Here is a 14,773-nt window from a genome sequence, read left to right as displayed (position 1 = left end):
TCATCTACTTTAGCTTCACTTTCAGCTTCCTGATGGGGGTGCTCTGTGAGAGCAGTAGTAGACTTGCTCCCCTACTTTGAAATCAATGGGACTACCCACAGTAGGAAAGTTAAGCACATGCTTAAGTGTTTGCAGGATTGGGGCCCAGAGATTGACATAAGGTACAGTGACCACAGTTAGGCCAAGAGCTCAGGTTTGAGGTTAAACTAGTTTGGGTCCAACAGCACTGAAATCTCCTGAGAACAGCTGTGCTTGCCAGAGTCCTGCCATCTTGGGTCAGGAAAATTAAATGTTGGTACCAAATTCAAAAGGGAAGGGAAGGATGCAGCAACTCCAGACTGATTCCTCCGAAACCCGACATTGAGGGAGAGGGGTTGGGTTTGACGTTCTGGCTGAGGCCCATCTCTAGCAATGGCTGGATAGTGGCTTAAAAGCTCACTTGCGCCTCTCCTTGGAATTTAACAGGAGACTGTTTCAAATTCCTATGAGGCATCAAATGTACTGATTTTTTTTTTTTTTTTTAATTGCCAGGGTTTTTCTTTGTATGCAGTGTTGTAGTAGCTGTGTTGGTCCCAGGGTATTAGAGAGAAAAGGTGGGTGAGGTAATGTCTTTTATTGGACCAACTTCTTTTAATGAGAAAAACAAGCTTTCAAGCTTACTCAGAGCTCTTCCTCAGGCCTGGGAAACTAACTCAGAAAGTGACAACTAAATACAAGGTGGAACAGATTGTTTCGTGTAAGTAGTTCCCCCATATGTCAAGGTGTCACCTTCACCATTCAAGGTGAAGAGGTCTATTAACGCCCCTCTAGTCATAGGGAGGTGGAAAGCAGCTGGGGGTGGATGATGTTTAAGGGCTTGTTTGTTGAGAGCTTATCTTTTTAATTTCAGGAATAATTCTCAGGCCTAGGATCTTGCTCTAGCAAAGAACTCTCTCTCCAGGCAGAGAGGGGAGCAAGGGTGACCAGATGTCCCGATTTTATAGGGACAGTCCCCATTTTGGGGTCTTTTTCTTATATAGGCTCCTATTACCCCCCACCTCCTGTCCTGATTTTTCACATTTGCTGTCTGGTCACCCTAAGGGGAGCATACCAATGGAGTGCCTTCCTCGTCACTATCAGTTTGCCTCCGTGCAGGGCGGGGCTCTTACCATAGCTTTTCCCCCTGCATGACTTTCTCAGGCTGGCTCTTTAAATTTGGCTGAGCAACACCTGGCTTGGAAAGAGGCAGAATGGATAAAGGGGTGGTGATGAAGAGCCCCTTGGCTGCCCCGCTTAGCCTGGAAGTGAGAGATGGGGCCCTGTTGCAGCCCCCTTACACTTGGTGTGGGGGTGAAGAATCCCAGGAGGAGCGGAGGTGAGGCTTGGTGGGCACTGAACTGATGCAGGGTTGCTTTGCACAGTATTGATTTGGAAGTTTGGGGCAGCATTAATTGCTGGGCAGGGGACAGGAGATGTGGCAGCAAGAGCTTCTGTAGCAGGGGCCAAAATCCTCTTACTCAATACATATGGTAGAATAGGGGGCATGAACTGTCACTCAGAGATACAGAGGATGGGAAAGGAGAGTTCAAAAATCAAGACTGACCAAAAAACACAGTATAATCCTTAAAAAAAACAAAACAAAACAAAACACATGATTTTGGGGGGCCAATCTCATGAATTTTTTGGGGGTGGTGAGCTACTCAGGATTTTTTCCTCTTGAGCGTGGCAGTTTTGAGTAGTCCAGATTCTGATCTCAGTTACATTGAAGTCAGTTTTCAGAGTAACAGCTGTGTTAGTCTGTATTCGCAAAAAGAAAAGGAGTACTTGTGACACCTTAGAGACTAACCAATTTATTTGAGCATAAGCTTTCGTGAGCTACAGCTCACTTCATCGGATGCATCTGATGAAGTGAGCTGTAGCTCACGAAAGCTTATGCTCAAATAAATTGATTGAAGTCAGTGGCTTTATTCCATATTTACACACATATCTAAGAACAGCATTTGGCCCAGTAAAATTATTCCAGGCATGTGTTTGACCCAATGGGCCTGTGTAAGATCATATTTCCAGGATAAATTGATTGGAGCTAAAGCTGTGTAGAAGGAATTCTTAAAATAACCCAGAAATATAAGGCCAGTGTCTGAGATGCCTTATGCACCTAAAGAAAAGCCTAAAACATGTTAGGGACTGTAGACTTGTGGGGCAGTGAAGACTCTTCTCAAAGAGATGCCACACCTCCCCGGAGCACCGTGATGTTCTCTTTGGTGGGTTGTGACAATTCACCCTGGAACGAATCTCAGTTCCTACCAATAAAGTTTACGAATAAACATCTCTGAGACCTCCCAAAGGTTCTCCAACAAAGACGGGGAAGGTCTCTTTACATGCCTGATATGTCCCTAAAGTAAAAACCGATCAGAGAAAAAAAAATCCTTCTAAGCCATCTTACGTACGTTATAATGAAACAAAAAAAGGGTACATGGCCAATTTAAGAACTCCCTTTCCAGATCACTTTTAAGGTACTGAGAATTCTAAGTGCCCTGCAAAGTACCACACTGATTTACAGCCAACTAATTTGGAATAGAAATGCCCATAAATATCTGAGTTAAGTGTTTTGAGGGATTCTTGCAACTGGCTTTTCCTTCTATGTGGATTTGAGAAAAGGCTCTTTGTAGAGGCAAGATGGATCTGTGGGTAGGGCCTAGCCTGGGACTCAGGAGACTGTAATTCAATTCCCTGCTGTACCACTGACTTCCTGTATGACTCTGGCCAAGTCACCCTATGTTGTAAGACAATTAGGCTGCCTAAAGAAGTGGGGACTGAAAAAACGGAAATGGTGATGTATGCTGATGTAAGCCACCAAGATTTTATTTGAGGGGGTGTGTCTATATTGCAATAAAAATCCCACAGCACCACGTCTCAGAGCCCAGGTCGGTTGACTTGGGCTCATGGGGCTTAAGTTGTGGGGCTAAAAATAGCAGTGTAGATCTTTGGGCCCAGGCTCTGAGATCTTCCCCCCGTCACAGGGTTCTGGAGTCCAGCCCAAGCCCAAATGTCTACACTGCCATTTTTAGTCCTACAGCCCAAGCCTTGTGAGCTCGAATCAGCTCACCGGGCCAGCCTCAGCTGTGCTGTGGGTCTTTTATTGCAGCATAGGCATACACCCAAGTTGCCATCTTGCTGGTTCGCTGCCAAATGTCAAGGAATCCTTTTTCTATGCTCTCAGCATGGAGTTTATTTACTCTGCTTATCTGTCTCGGAGCATCATTCAATCCATCCCAGACACATGCTCTTCTGATAATTTGTATAATTCTATTAGGCTGGAGGAAATGGGCTGTATGTCCCTTTGATTTTTCAGTAGGATCTCAGTCTTTTTGGTCCTGCAGCTTAACTCTTTGTGGATGTTTGTTTCTCAGCCTTTCTAGGATTTTCTGACTGGGCTTTTCTCCCCACCCACCTTCCTCTTCATTTTAATTAACGAGCAGCTTTTGCACTACAAACAAATAAATTATAGCAGCTAGACATGAGCTAAAGCTCAGATCGGAATCCAGATTCCCCCGAAGCTCAAGGGGTGTTTGTCTAATAGCAACTACAAACCATACTAAACTTCAGGTGTTTTCCCTTAATTTGGCGTGTTGCTGTTGCAAATGTCCAGTGATATTTATATTCCAAAGCAAGATCTTCTTTCTCATCCAGCTGCTGGAGCTCATGATGAAATCAGCTAGATCAGTAATAAGGTTATTTTCATGGTAACAGATAGTGATGTGATATAAAAATATGATTATGAAAACTGCAGGACTATGTAGAAGAAGGGTTTGGGCAGACAGGGGAAAAGCTCCTCCAACCACAAATATCTGCGGTAACACAGAACCTGCAGTTACACAGAACTGCATGGCATTTACTCTTCATAACAAAGTGTTTTATAAAAATGCTTCTGGAAACCAAGCCCTATCCAGCTCAGATTATGAGTCAGGGGAAACGGGATTCTTCTCCTGCCCCACACCATGATATTGGTGCTACCTTTGCAACAAGCCAACGTTCAGCTGTTGTCCACTGCTCTTGCTCATTTTGCTTGTTTGCCTTTTGCCACCACAGTCCCAAACAGATTGATCAGGAGCTGTGTCATGTGTGTGTAGTATCTCATAAAAATGTTACATTTGATTTCCTAATAGGGGCTCTTGGACCAGCCCTGGTCAGTCCAGGCAGAAGTAGCTCTGAAAAGAAAAGGGAACACTTTCTAAGTCTCCTGGGCAGAGACTTTTCCCACTAGGATGGGAGCACGGACTGACTGAAAATTTTCTATTGAAATTGTTTTTTGACAGAATTTTTGACTAAACAAATTTTTGTGAGAGGTGTCTGCTTTCCGTGTAAAATTTCTGTATTTCATTGAAAAAACAACCCCCAGAAAAACCGAGCCCAACCTATAGAGAAGAATGGGAGCATGAGGCACTGTAGTGCCAGTTTAAATCAGATTATTTCAATTGTCAGTGGAAATATTTTGATTTTTGATGAAATGTCAACATTTTCCATTATAAATTAAAATTAAATTTTTTTTATTGACACTTTCCATGGGAGAGTGAGGGAGAGGGGAAGGAAATATTTTCTGACCAGCTCTAATGGAAATAGCTAGGAGCATTGCCAAACATTCTCTTATAGCACCCTGTTTAAAACTTTGCCAGACTTTAAATGTTTGGGCTGAAATTTTCTGTGCTGGGTCTTGTCACAAGCTGAATTACTTGTGAAAGTTTCAGCAAAAATGAGTCAGCCATTTCTGATAATAAGATTAGGGAAAAGTACATTATTTTATCCATGATAAAAAAAAATTCTTACAGCTGTTTAATCGAGAATCTCTAGTGCCTTCATTTTTTGGAGCAGGGAAGTCATCTGGTGCCAGAGATATACTTTGTACCATCCCTGTGAAAATCCACCAAAATCCGGCCAAATTATAAACCTCTGTGAAATTGCAGTTTGCACATGCTCAGTAGTGACTGTTAGTTTGGCTTTTAAGTTTGCTGAAGATTCTATCTGCCCTGAGCTTGCTCCAGCTCAGCCCTTAGGGCAGGGGTGGCCAACCGGTGGCTCCGGAGCAACATGCGGCTCTTCGGAAGTTAATATGCGGCTCCTTGTCGGAGGCACCGACTCCAGGTCTGGAGCTACAGGCACCAACTTTCTAATGTGCTGGGGGGTGCTCACTGCTTAACCCCTGGCCCTGCCCCAGGCCCTGCCCCCACTCCAGCCCTTCCCCTGAGCCTGCCGTGCCCTTGCTCCTTCCCCCTCCCTCCCAGAGCCTCCTGCATGCCACGAAACAGCTGATCCAGAGGTGCAGGGAGGGAGGAGGAGGCACTGATCAGTGGGACTGGGAGCAGGGGTGAAGAGCTGATGGGGGGGCTGCTGAGGTATTACTGTGGCTCTTTGGCAATGTCCATTGGTAAATTCTGGCTCCTTCTCAGGCTCAGGTTGGCCACCCCTGCCTTAGGGGGACTGAGCAGGCCTTTCCCTGCAACTGCTAGCTGGGAGTGAGGGCTGTGGTGGCACCAGGTGCCAGAACTGAGAGCAAAGAGACTCTCCTGCGCTCTCAGTGACCCACCCCTGTGTTGGCACCGAGCAGCATGAGGGAAAGGAGGAAGCAGTTTGATGTGAAGGCAGAGAGGTGAGGAGCAGTGTCTTGTGTGTGAGCAGAGACAGGCGTAGGCAGACCTGGTGCTAGGCATAAACAGACTAAGCAATTGCTTAGGGCCCTGAGCGGCTTAAGGCCCCTCCCCCTGCCCTTAATTATTAGTATGTGTTGGGGAGGGGAGAGAAGGCAAAAATATTCCTACTCAGGGCCCCTGGTGGGCTAGCATCGGCACGGGCTTTAGGGCCAATGGGATAGAGCACATAGACTCTGTAGAGACTGGCTGTAGAGTGCCGGGGCAGGACGGCAGAATAGACAGGCTGTGCAGGGGCTATGGGATCAGATGGGGAACATATTTGCTATGGTGCCTATATTGCTGTTCTCAAGTTTCATGCTGTGTGTACCGGTGTACGCTGGGGGAGGCTGGAGCTGAATTCGGCAGGAAAGGCTCCCTAGTTTCTGTGCCGCTCTAGAGGGGCAGACTGGAGAGTCTGAGGCGGCTTGTGTTGTTTTTTATACTAAATTAATTTGATTTTATTCTGCTCTTAAGCTGTCAAGGCCAGATCCCTGGGTCCTGTCAGGCTTTGTTGGGGGTTCTCCTTCTCTGCTGCCCTATTAGGGTATAGCTCTCTGTCTCCTTTACGCTGCCAGAGTGGTGCAAAACAGATGGAGTCTGTCCAGTACTTAATTTGTAATGAAAGAGGTGCCGGGGCTCAAGCAATTTTTTTTTACATTCATAACTGATGCAGCAAACCTAGAGATGCCGGGGCTATGAACTGCCAAGCCTAGAGGTGCCGGGGCTATAAGCTGCCAAGCCCTGGAACAAATTAATCCCTGAGTCTGTCCCTGGATCTCCATTGTACTACAGAATTTTTACTGAAAACATTCACTGCATTAGAGAGAATGTAAGGGGAGAAACTGAAGGTTTTGGCTCATGGACAGGGGACATTTAGGGTTTTTGGGACCCAGAAAAGCAGGGAAAGAGGTTTGGGATTGTGGGATACACTGAATGGTTTTGTTAAAACGATTGAAAGAATTTGATAGTTAATATTGACATTTATACTGTCATTGTTAGGTTTCAGCATTAACCCCTGTTGAGATGATTGGGGGTGTTGACACTCCACAGCTTTTGGTTTGGGTTGTCAGCAGAGCTAGGCAAACATCAGGCATCTGGTTACACTTGTAAGGTTTTTTCACAACCAAAAGGGCTAGAATAACATTTTTTATATGAAACCTTGGATTGTAGAGCACAGTTCTGTGAAAACCCTGCAGCTGCAGAATCCTGGAGTACAAGGAGGCCTGCCTGTCTTACTGTACGTATGCATTCTCTCCAGGTGGTATAAGCAGGCCTGACCCTTTCAGCTATTCCCACAGTCCACAAATTGTCACAAGGACATGGCCCCAACATCTCCTGTTGGGGAAACCTGAGGTACTACCACACTCAGAAAAAGGAGAACATTGCAATTCATATTGAATATAGCTGCCTTCACCCAGCTACCGTACACCACTCACAGTGGTTTTTTGAAAGTAGGTTGCATGAAGTACGGTAATTGGTTTATGATACAGAAACAATGTCTGGTAAAACTAATGGTGTCTTCATCTGTGAATTATCTACTAGGTTTAAACTTTTACAGTAAAGCCACAGAATTACGAACACCTCAGGAATGGCAGTTGTTCGTAGCTCTGAAATGTTTGTAATGCTGAACAAAACATTATGGTGGCTCTTTCAAAAGTTTACAGCTGAACATTGCCTTAATACAGCTTTGAAACTCTTCTATGCAAAAGAAAAATGCTGCTTTCCCTTTATTTTTTTAGTCATTTACGTTTAATGCAGTACTATACCGTACTTGTTTTTTTTTTTTTTTGTCTCTGCTGCTGCCTGATTGTGTACTTCTGGTTCCAAATGAGGTGTGTGGTTGAATGGTCAGTTCATAACTCTGGTGTTCGTAACTCTGAAGTTCTTCTGTATTCTGTTAAGCTCACATAGAAACAACAGTTTAGAGTTTCTCCTGTGGAAACACTGATGCCCCTTAGTGATTTGTTTCAGTGGTGCGTACTGGTGCTCAAGTGACTGCATATGATATTGCCAGATGAAGCTGAGATTGCTCCAGAACAAAAAATGCAGTTCTCCTGCAGCAGGGTATGAGTAACAGCTAATGAAGTCAGTAGGTGGTAAGTCCTATCCTGTAGTAGGAGAATCGGGCCCCCAAATCTCCAGTCCCTAAGACATGTTTATGTACTTTCTCAGCTATTTTCTGAGAATTGCGTTGTAAAATACCATAATCCATGCCCAAAAATAATTTCCTCCAATAAAACAGGATGGTCAATTTGGATTGATTCTTCTTTGCTGTTTCTTCCCCATTTTAGCGCTGCTCTCTCTCCTTCCCATAGAGTGAGCTTGCAGTCCAATCTCTCTTGAGTCACCATTTGCCTCTGCTCCTTATACACTTTCCTGTTGAGCTTCAGATTTGTGGTGCTGTATACCAATTCCCCTTTTCTGAGTTATAAAGGCTGCTGGAACATTTTGGAAGTAAGGCTATTTAAAGGAGAGTTTTTTTTTCATATTTTATTTAGATTTCACCAATGAACAGAGGGTATAAATATGTTTATTTATCATATATTGAGTTGGGCTCCATAAACCAAACACAGAGTTTTTTGATGCATTTAAGGAAATAAATACTGTAGCAATTGTTTCTCTTGAAACAGCAAAATTGTGCAATGTGAACTGCAGGATCTTATGGAAACACAATGTCTTTCCCAAAGTGGCATAAGTAAATGCCATTTTAATAATGATCCTGGTGCACTCTGAGGAAAACTGGTAAGTTGTAGAAATAAATAAATTTCTCTGTAAAATTTTTAAACATATTAAAAAAAGAGCCAATATTTAATCAAAAGTAATGAAATTAAAAAAGAAAAGATTGTCTTCTAGAAAATTCCTAACATCATGTTAACACAGCAGGCCAAATTCTGCTCTCAGTTTACCAGTGTAAATCCAGACTAACTCAACTGACTTCAATGGCATCACTTTGGATTTACACCAGTGGAACTGGGAGCAAAATCACGTGCAGCATCTGTGTAAACATTTTACAGTTTTAAATGAGAGTTAAGGGCTCACAGCAGCAGAGTGGTTTTGAAAAAGGGGCTGGAGAAATAGCCCAGCAGTCCCAAGGACACAAACAAAGATGAATATCCAGAGAAACAGTCTGTCCACTACCATGGCAACATACTTCCAATCTTCAATGACCTGGAAGAAAAAGTCAGTTAAAGATACATAGCAATTTACCATGTTCATCTCCATCTCTTTTGTTGATGCTCAATGTTTGTAGTTTGTATATGAAAATAAGAGAAAACAATTCTTAAGGTTCAGGATCACCACAGGGGTCAGGAAGGAATTTTCCCTCATATACTGTCCTGAACAGTTGGTGAATGACACTATAAATAGTTTACACCTTGCTCTGAAGCAGCAGGTATTGATCACTACTAAATGCTTGGTGCCAGACAGGATGGATCCTCAGCATAATCCAGTAAGCTCCTGTGTGTGAATTGTAATTTGCTGATACTATTCATCCCAATTAATAACGATGAACAATATTTACTGCTTTTAAGAAAATAATTCTGTAGTTGATCTTGATTCTCAGTATGCAAGTGTTTTAATACATGTTAGCACTGCTGGTTGTACTCACATCCCTGTCCAGTGTAGATGAGATCCTGGTCCCATTGAAGTCACAATGGGAGTTGTGCCATTGATTTTAATGGGGCCAGGATTTTACCTCCTATCTTTACATACACTACAGTGACTACAGGCATACTAGTGAGTTGTAAAGGGAAAGTGTTAATCTTTTTTATCACTTTTTTATTTTTTCCTTCATAATTGACTCTAGTTACACATGGGAATTCTTCCTCTTAACAACTTCACAGTACTTCCCAATTGACTCCTGCCTTGTATTAGACCATTACACATTTCCCCCCCAATGAACACATGTACCTCCCATTGCTGTTAATGGGTGTTGTTACATGCTTCTGAGAAGAGAATATACTGTAGGTACATGAACAGTCACTATCGGAGCATGATACTAATGGAAAAAGCGGAGACTAGAATTATGAATCTAGAAAACAATGGTTTGTAACTAAGCACTTTAAGTTAATGTCAGAGGACCTGTGTGCAGAAAGCATTAAATTAATGTCTAACTTACAATACCTTGGAAAATTGCTCTTTAGTCTAGGGTGAGGACAGGGAGTTTGTGAATCAGAGGACTGGAAGGGACCTTGCAAGGTCATCTAGTCCAGTACCCTGCACTCATTTTTTAATATCCAGTATAAGTTCTTTACAAAAGCACAGATAGTATTGAAACACTTTTTCAGCATTGTGAGGCCTATGCTTGTTTAAGCTTAAGGCTATATTTACAGATTTAGCGTCTGATCTTTCTTTTTTCTGTTGACCAGTAACTAGTTTCTTGAAAATGCAAGAAAGTCACCAGCGTGGCTTCATGTGGGATTCCTGCAAGATCAGAAGGGGAAAAGGAGCCAGGCTTTCAGACTACTTGACCTGTATAGTAAAAGGAGAGGAGGAGGACAGAGCAGTAATGGAGAACTTAAGACTAGATTGGGAGTTGGGGCAGAGGAAGGTCACGTAGGAAATTTTTCATGGATGCGGGGTGGGTGTTGGGGAAAGTCATGGGTGTTCATCTTAGCCTTCTGAGTTTTGCTGAACATTATTCAATGGATACTTATATGAACTTTAATGTACTAGCTAGTGTAATGTGTCTCTACAGGATGGGAGCAGAACTGCTCGAATGTGTGTCCTAGGTCCTATACTGCTCATAGTTGATGGAGAGTCTCCGTTTGCTCAAGTGGAAGAAGCCTCAGCTTTTGTGGTATGAATATTGTGGTTCTATCTACGCTCTTGCCAGACAGTGCTGAATTATCTTGGGAGGAAACATAATGACCACCATGTGTCAACCAACCAAACAGGGTATGGAGAGCTAATTGATAGCGCTCCAAAATAATCCAAATAATTTTAATCCAAAATAATAGCGTTCCTAGAAAGGGTTTGTGCCAATCAAACTAAATCCATTTCTAAACCCATTTAGTTAAACTACTTTTATGTAGCCCAGCTCTAAGTAACTTACTCTAGCAGAACGCAGCCATGGTCATGGCTGACTTACCTGCAGTCCCTTCATTATGGGCCCAGTTATATGGTGTTTCCTCTGAACAGGTATTGAATGTTAACCCTCTCCCTGCCACACACTAGCTGTGGTCTCTACACCCCATTACCTTGCTGATGTAAAAACACAGTTTGTTTAACGTTAACTCATCTCCATCTCCCTCTGCCCCAAAGCAATAAACATGTTCTATTTGTGGGGACTGAGATTCTTGTCTGGCACACTGCTTTTTAGAACAATATCCACTTTATCAAGTTGTTATTCATAGGAAATTTATAGGAAAATAAACTTATTACTAAACAGTGATTGACTATGAAAATTATAGCTAGGATCTCTATAAAAATTAACACTAAGGAAGATTGTTGGGTTCTTATTTCCCTTCTGAAGAAGAATACACTTATTTGAGACATCAAAGGAAAGAAAACTGGGGTTTGGAAAGATGGGAATGATTTCCCCTGTTACTTACACTTTGGTCATTGTCCTCACTTTTCATGTGGTCTGCTATAAAACTGACTCCATCAATTGCTTCTTGGACTTCTGGAGAAAACTTCATTGAAGATCTTAACCTAAAATCTTGATGGCCACTGATGTTATCCGGATTCTCAGTAACTTTCAAATCATATTTTTTGGCAGAGGCTGTGTTCACAAAGTAGGTGGAGTTTTTGTACAGGTTGGCTGGATCAGTGCATAGATTATCAGATTTATTCTTTCTGCGCTTGCTTAAGCTTTGTCTTGCAGAGGTATTCTCTGGGCGTTTCATGAACAGAAAAGTTGGAAGTTTATGAAGGAAAATCACCTTTACCCATGGGGGCATAGTGTGGGTGCTGGGAGATCTGTGATGGACATTCAGTACACAGACGCTGGTAACTATTGAGAATGTTACTAGTACCATTGTAAACATCAGGTACTTTCCAATCAGTGGAACATCCAGTGATGTCGGCGGGACAATTTTGGAGATCAGCAATAAGAACACAGTCAAGGCAAGCAGTACAGATATGCATAAGGTCATCTTTTCACCACAGTCTGAAGGCAAGTAGAACACCAGGATAGCCAATGATGTAATAAGCACACAGGGAATTATAAGATTGATGGTATAAAAAAGAGGTTTCCTTTTAATAATAAAGTCGTATGTCACATCAACATACTTTGGGTCTAAGGGGTTTACAGTCCTTCTTCCTGGAAGTGCTACAATATCCCATTCTCCACTTGGTCTAAAGTCATCCATGCTTGCCATGGAAGTTTTAAGTACCAAATCTATTTCTGTGTGATCATATGTCCAAGAGCGGAACTTCAGTGTGCAGTTTTGTTGATCAAATGGGAAATGCTTCACCTCAATCCTGCAGGCACTCTTGTAGATGGCTGGAGGCAACCAGAAAATGCTTCCATTGTTCTTTAAAATCACATTTGTATACACAGAAACTTCATATGTACCATCCGCGCTGAGGAAATGGGAGAAAAAACAAACAAATAGTGAAAAGACAAAAACAGCGAGGAGTCCTTGTGGCACCTTATAGACTAACAAATTTATTTGGGCATAAGCTTTCGTGGGCTAGAACCCACTTCATCAGATGTATGGAGTGGAAAATACAGTAGCAGGTATAAATACATGAGAAGATCCCTTACCAAGTGTGAGGTCAGTCTGAGACAATTCAATTAACACTACTTCTTGTCAACTGTTTGAAATGGGCCACTCTCATTACCACTACAAAAGTTATTTTTCCTCCCTTGGTATCCTACGGGTAATTGAATTGTCTCGTTAGACTGACCTCACACTTGGTAAGGGAACTCCTATCTTTTCATGTATTTATACCTGCTCCTGTATTTTCCACTCCATGCATCTGATGAAGTGGGTTCTAGCCCACGAAAGCTTATGCCCAAATAAATTGGTTAGTCTCTAAGGTGCCACAAGGACTCCTTGTTGTTTTTGCTGATAACAGACTAACACGGCTACTACTCTGAAATCAGTGAAGAAACAGAATATGGGTTCAAAATACAGAAAAGGACAAACTACTACATTCTCAGCCTCCTCTACTGAATCCAAAAGGGGTCCCACTATCTCTGCTAGAATTAAACTTCTGTACCCTTTCAATGATAAAACCCATTTTCCAGGTATTTATAAGTTGACAATGAAAACTATGTATACATTTTTCAACCTGGGAATTAACACTTTTGCCAATAGTTAGACAGTATCCTTTATTAATGATAACGTGTATGTCTAGAGCCTGTTTCATCCAATAATCACAAAGTATTTTAAAAACAATTAATTATGCATTATTACCCCCATTGGGATGTGTAAAGAGATGTAAAGATAAGATCACCCATCACCAAAATGCAGCCACCATTGCTTTGGAACACAGCCATTAAAAGCACATGGCAACTCTTCTGAACAGTTTTGAGCAGGAAGTGAAGAAGAATGCTATATTCAGTTGGGGATACAGGGGGAACATGGCAGAACGAATGCAATTACGTGAGTTGTAATTTAGGCAGGATAATTGTGATTAAAGCTCCTGCTCTTACTAAAAGTGCCATGGGATTTTTAATGCCCACAAATTCTCTTAGTTTAGTTTCTCATCCAAAAGACTAAAACTGTACCAGAAGAGTGTCCTCCATCACCAGGGTGGGTAACTGGTTCAGTGGGAAGAGTGTTCCCTAAGTAATGGTGAACACCACCTCCTGCCATACTTCAATGCTCCTTGCAGAATCCTTGAACTAACAGCTTGATGCCACTTTGCATTGCTGTCCTAAAAAATATCATAAGCTAAGTGGCATGACTGCAAATAAATATTCCTGAAAGTATGATCAGGCTGAGATAGGTTTAACAAAAAAGGCTGTTAAGATCCCAAGATTATTTTGCTTAAATAGGTCATCCACTCAGGCAGCACTTTTCCCCAAATACGTATTTGTTGATAAACTTAACTGATCCTGTTATTGAAAGACACCATGAGGCTAGAAAAGAGTAACTATTCATCACCTTATTTCTCTGTAAATTAACAAACACATGAATAAAAACTTGAGTAGGAAAGTCATTTTTAATAAAACAGGGTTAGTCAGTTTTTAAAGTTAGATGAGAGTAAATATAGTAAGGGAGAAATTGTCTGAATTAGAGTACTCTTTATGTTTTTCCTTTTCCTTTTTATTAAAGAATATAAGGAATATAATATAAGAATATAATATATTTTTATACATAATTTAGAGGCCATCTATCGTCAGCAAAAAAAATCGGATTAAATTTACCACGGATGTAAATAGCTCCATTGACTTCAACTGAGTTGCACCTACTTTCTGAAGCAGAAATTATGCCATAATATTTAGAAATAGGTATAAGTAATTATTCGCTGTTAATAAAGCTCCTTGAAGAAGAAAAGAGCCATGTAAGTATTAACATTTTTCTTCTAAGTAAAGTGTGAAACAAATAAACAGCCAAATAAATTCTGCACATCAATACTGCGTGTGTGACACAGAGTATTGATGTGCAGAATATATGTATAATTAAAAAACTCTCCTAATCGGTTACAGTTTAAAGGTGCCAGTCTGACAATCCCAGAGAATAAAAATCAACTGAGACCATCAAAGCCATTTCATTTAGGTAATTAACAGCCACCAGAGGCAAGCATGTTTGAATCACTGACAGCATCTTGCCGGCTTCTCTGAATAGTTACTACAACTCCTCAGGAAGCTCGTAGAAGGAAGGTAATATGGATGGGGAGTGTTCAGCTGTTGTTACCTGCACTGGATGTGCCATGTTTGTCTTTCTTCCACAGGACAGAAGCGACTTTGTCTGTACAAAGTGCAAGCTGGTCTCCATATTGGAAGAGAAGGTTCAAGGTCTGGAGCAACAGATATCGACCCTGCGTTGCATAAGAGAAACGGAAGATTTCCTGGACAGACGTCAGGATATGCTTCTACAGACACAACGTTCTGAAGATTCAGAGCAGGCTGCACTGTGGGGACAGGAGGACGGTGAAGAAATTTGGCAGCATGTGACCTCCAGAAGAAGAAAGGGGAGTGTCCATGTACCAGCAAC

At 41.9% G+C, this 14,773-nt stretch overlaps 1 protein-coding gene across 1 annotated transcript in view; it reads right to left on the bottom strand.

Annotated features, from left to right (window-relative positions):
• Positions 1-8,690: 8,690 nt before the first annotated feature.
• The window catches only part of CHRNB4 (cholinergic receptor nicotinic beta 4 subunit), a 29,139-nt gene continuing 23,056 nt past the window's right edge, over positions 8,691-14,773 (bottom strand). The window contains exons 5-6 of the mRNA XM_077828034.1: positions 11,216-12,188; positions 8,691-8,831 (exon numbers count right to left, since the gene is read on the bottom strand). Coding sequence (XP_077684160.1) covers positions 8,691-8,831; positions 11,216-12,188 — 1,114 coding nt within the window. The remainder of the gene's footprint in view (positions 8,832-11,215; positions 12,189-14,773) is intronic.

Source organism: Eretmochelys imbricata, chromosome 10 (genome assembly GCF_965152235.1).
Source record: "Eretmochelys imbricata isolate rEreImb1 chromosome 10, rEreImb1.hap1, whole genome shotgun sequence".
NCBI classification, from domain to species: Eukaryota; Metazoa; Chordata; order Testudines; family Cheloniidae; genus Eretmochelys; species Eretmochelys imbricata.
This window is presented reverse-complemented; position numbering and strand designations above follow the sequence as displayed.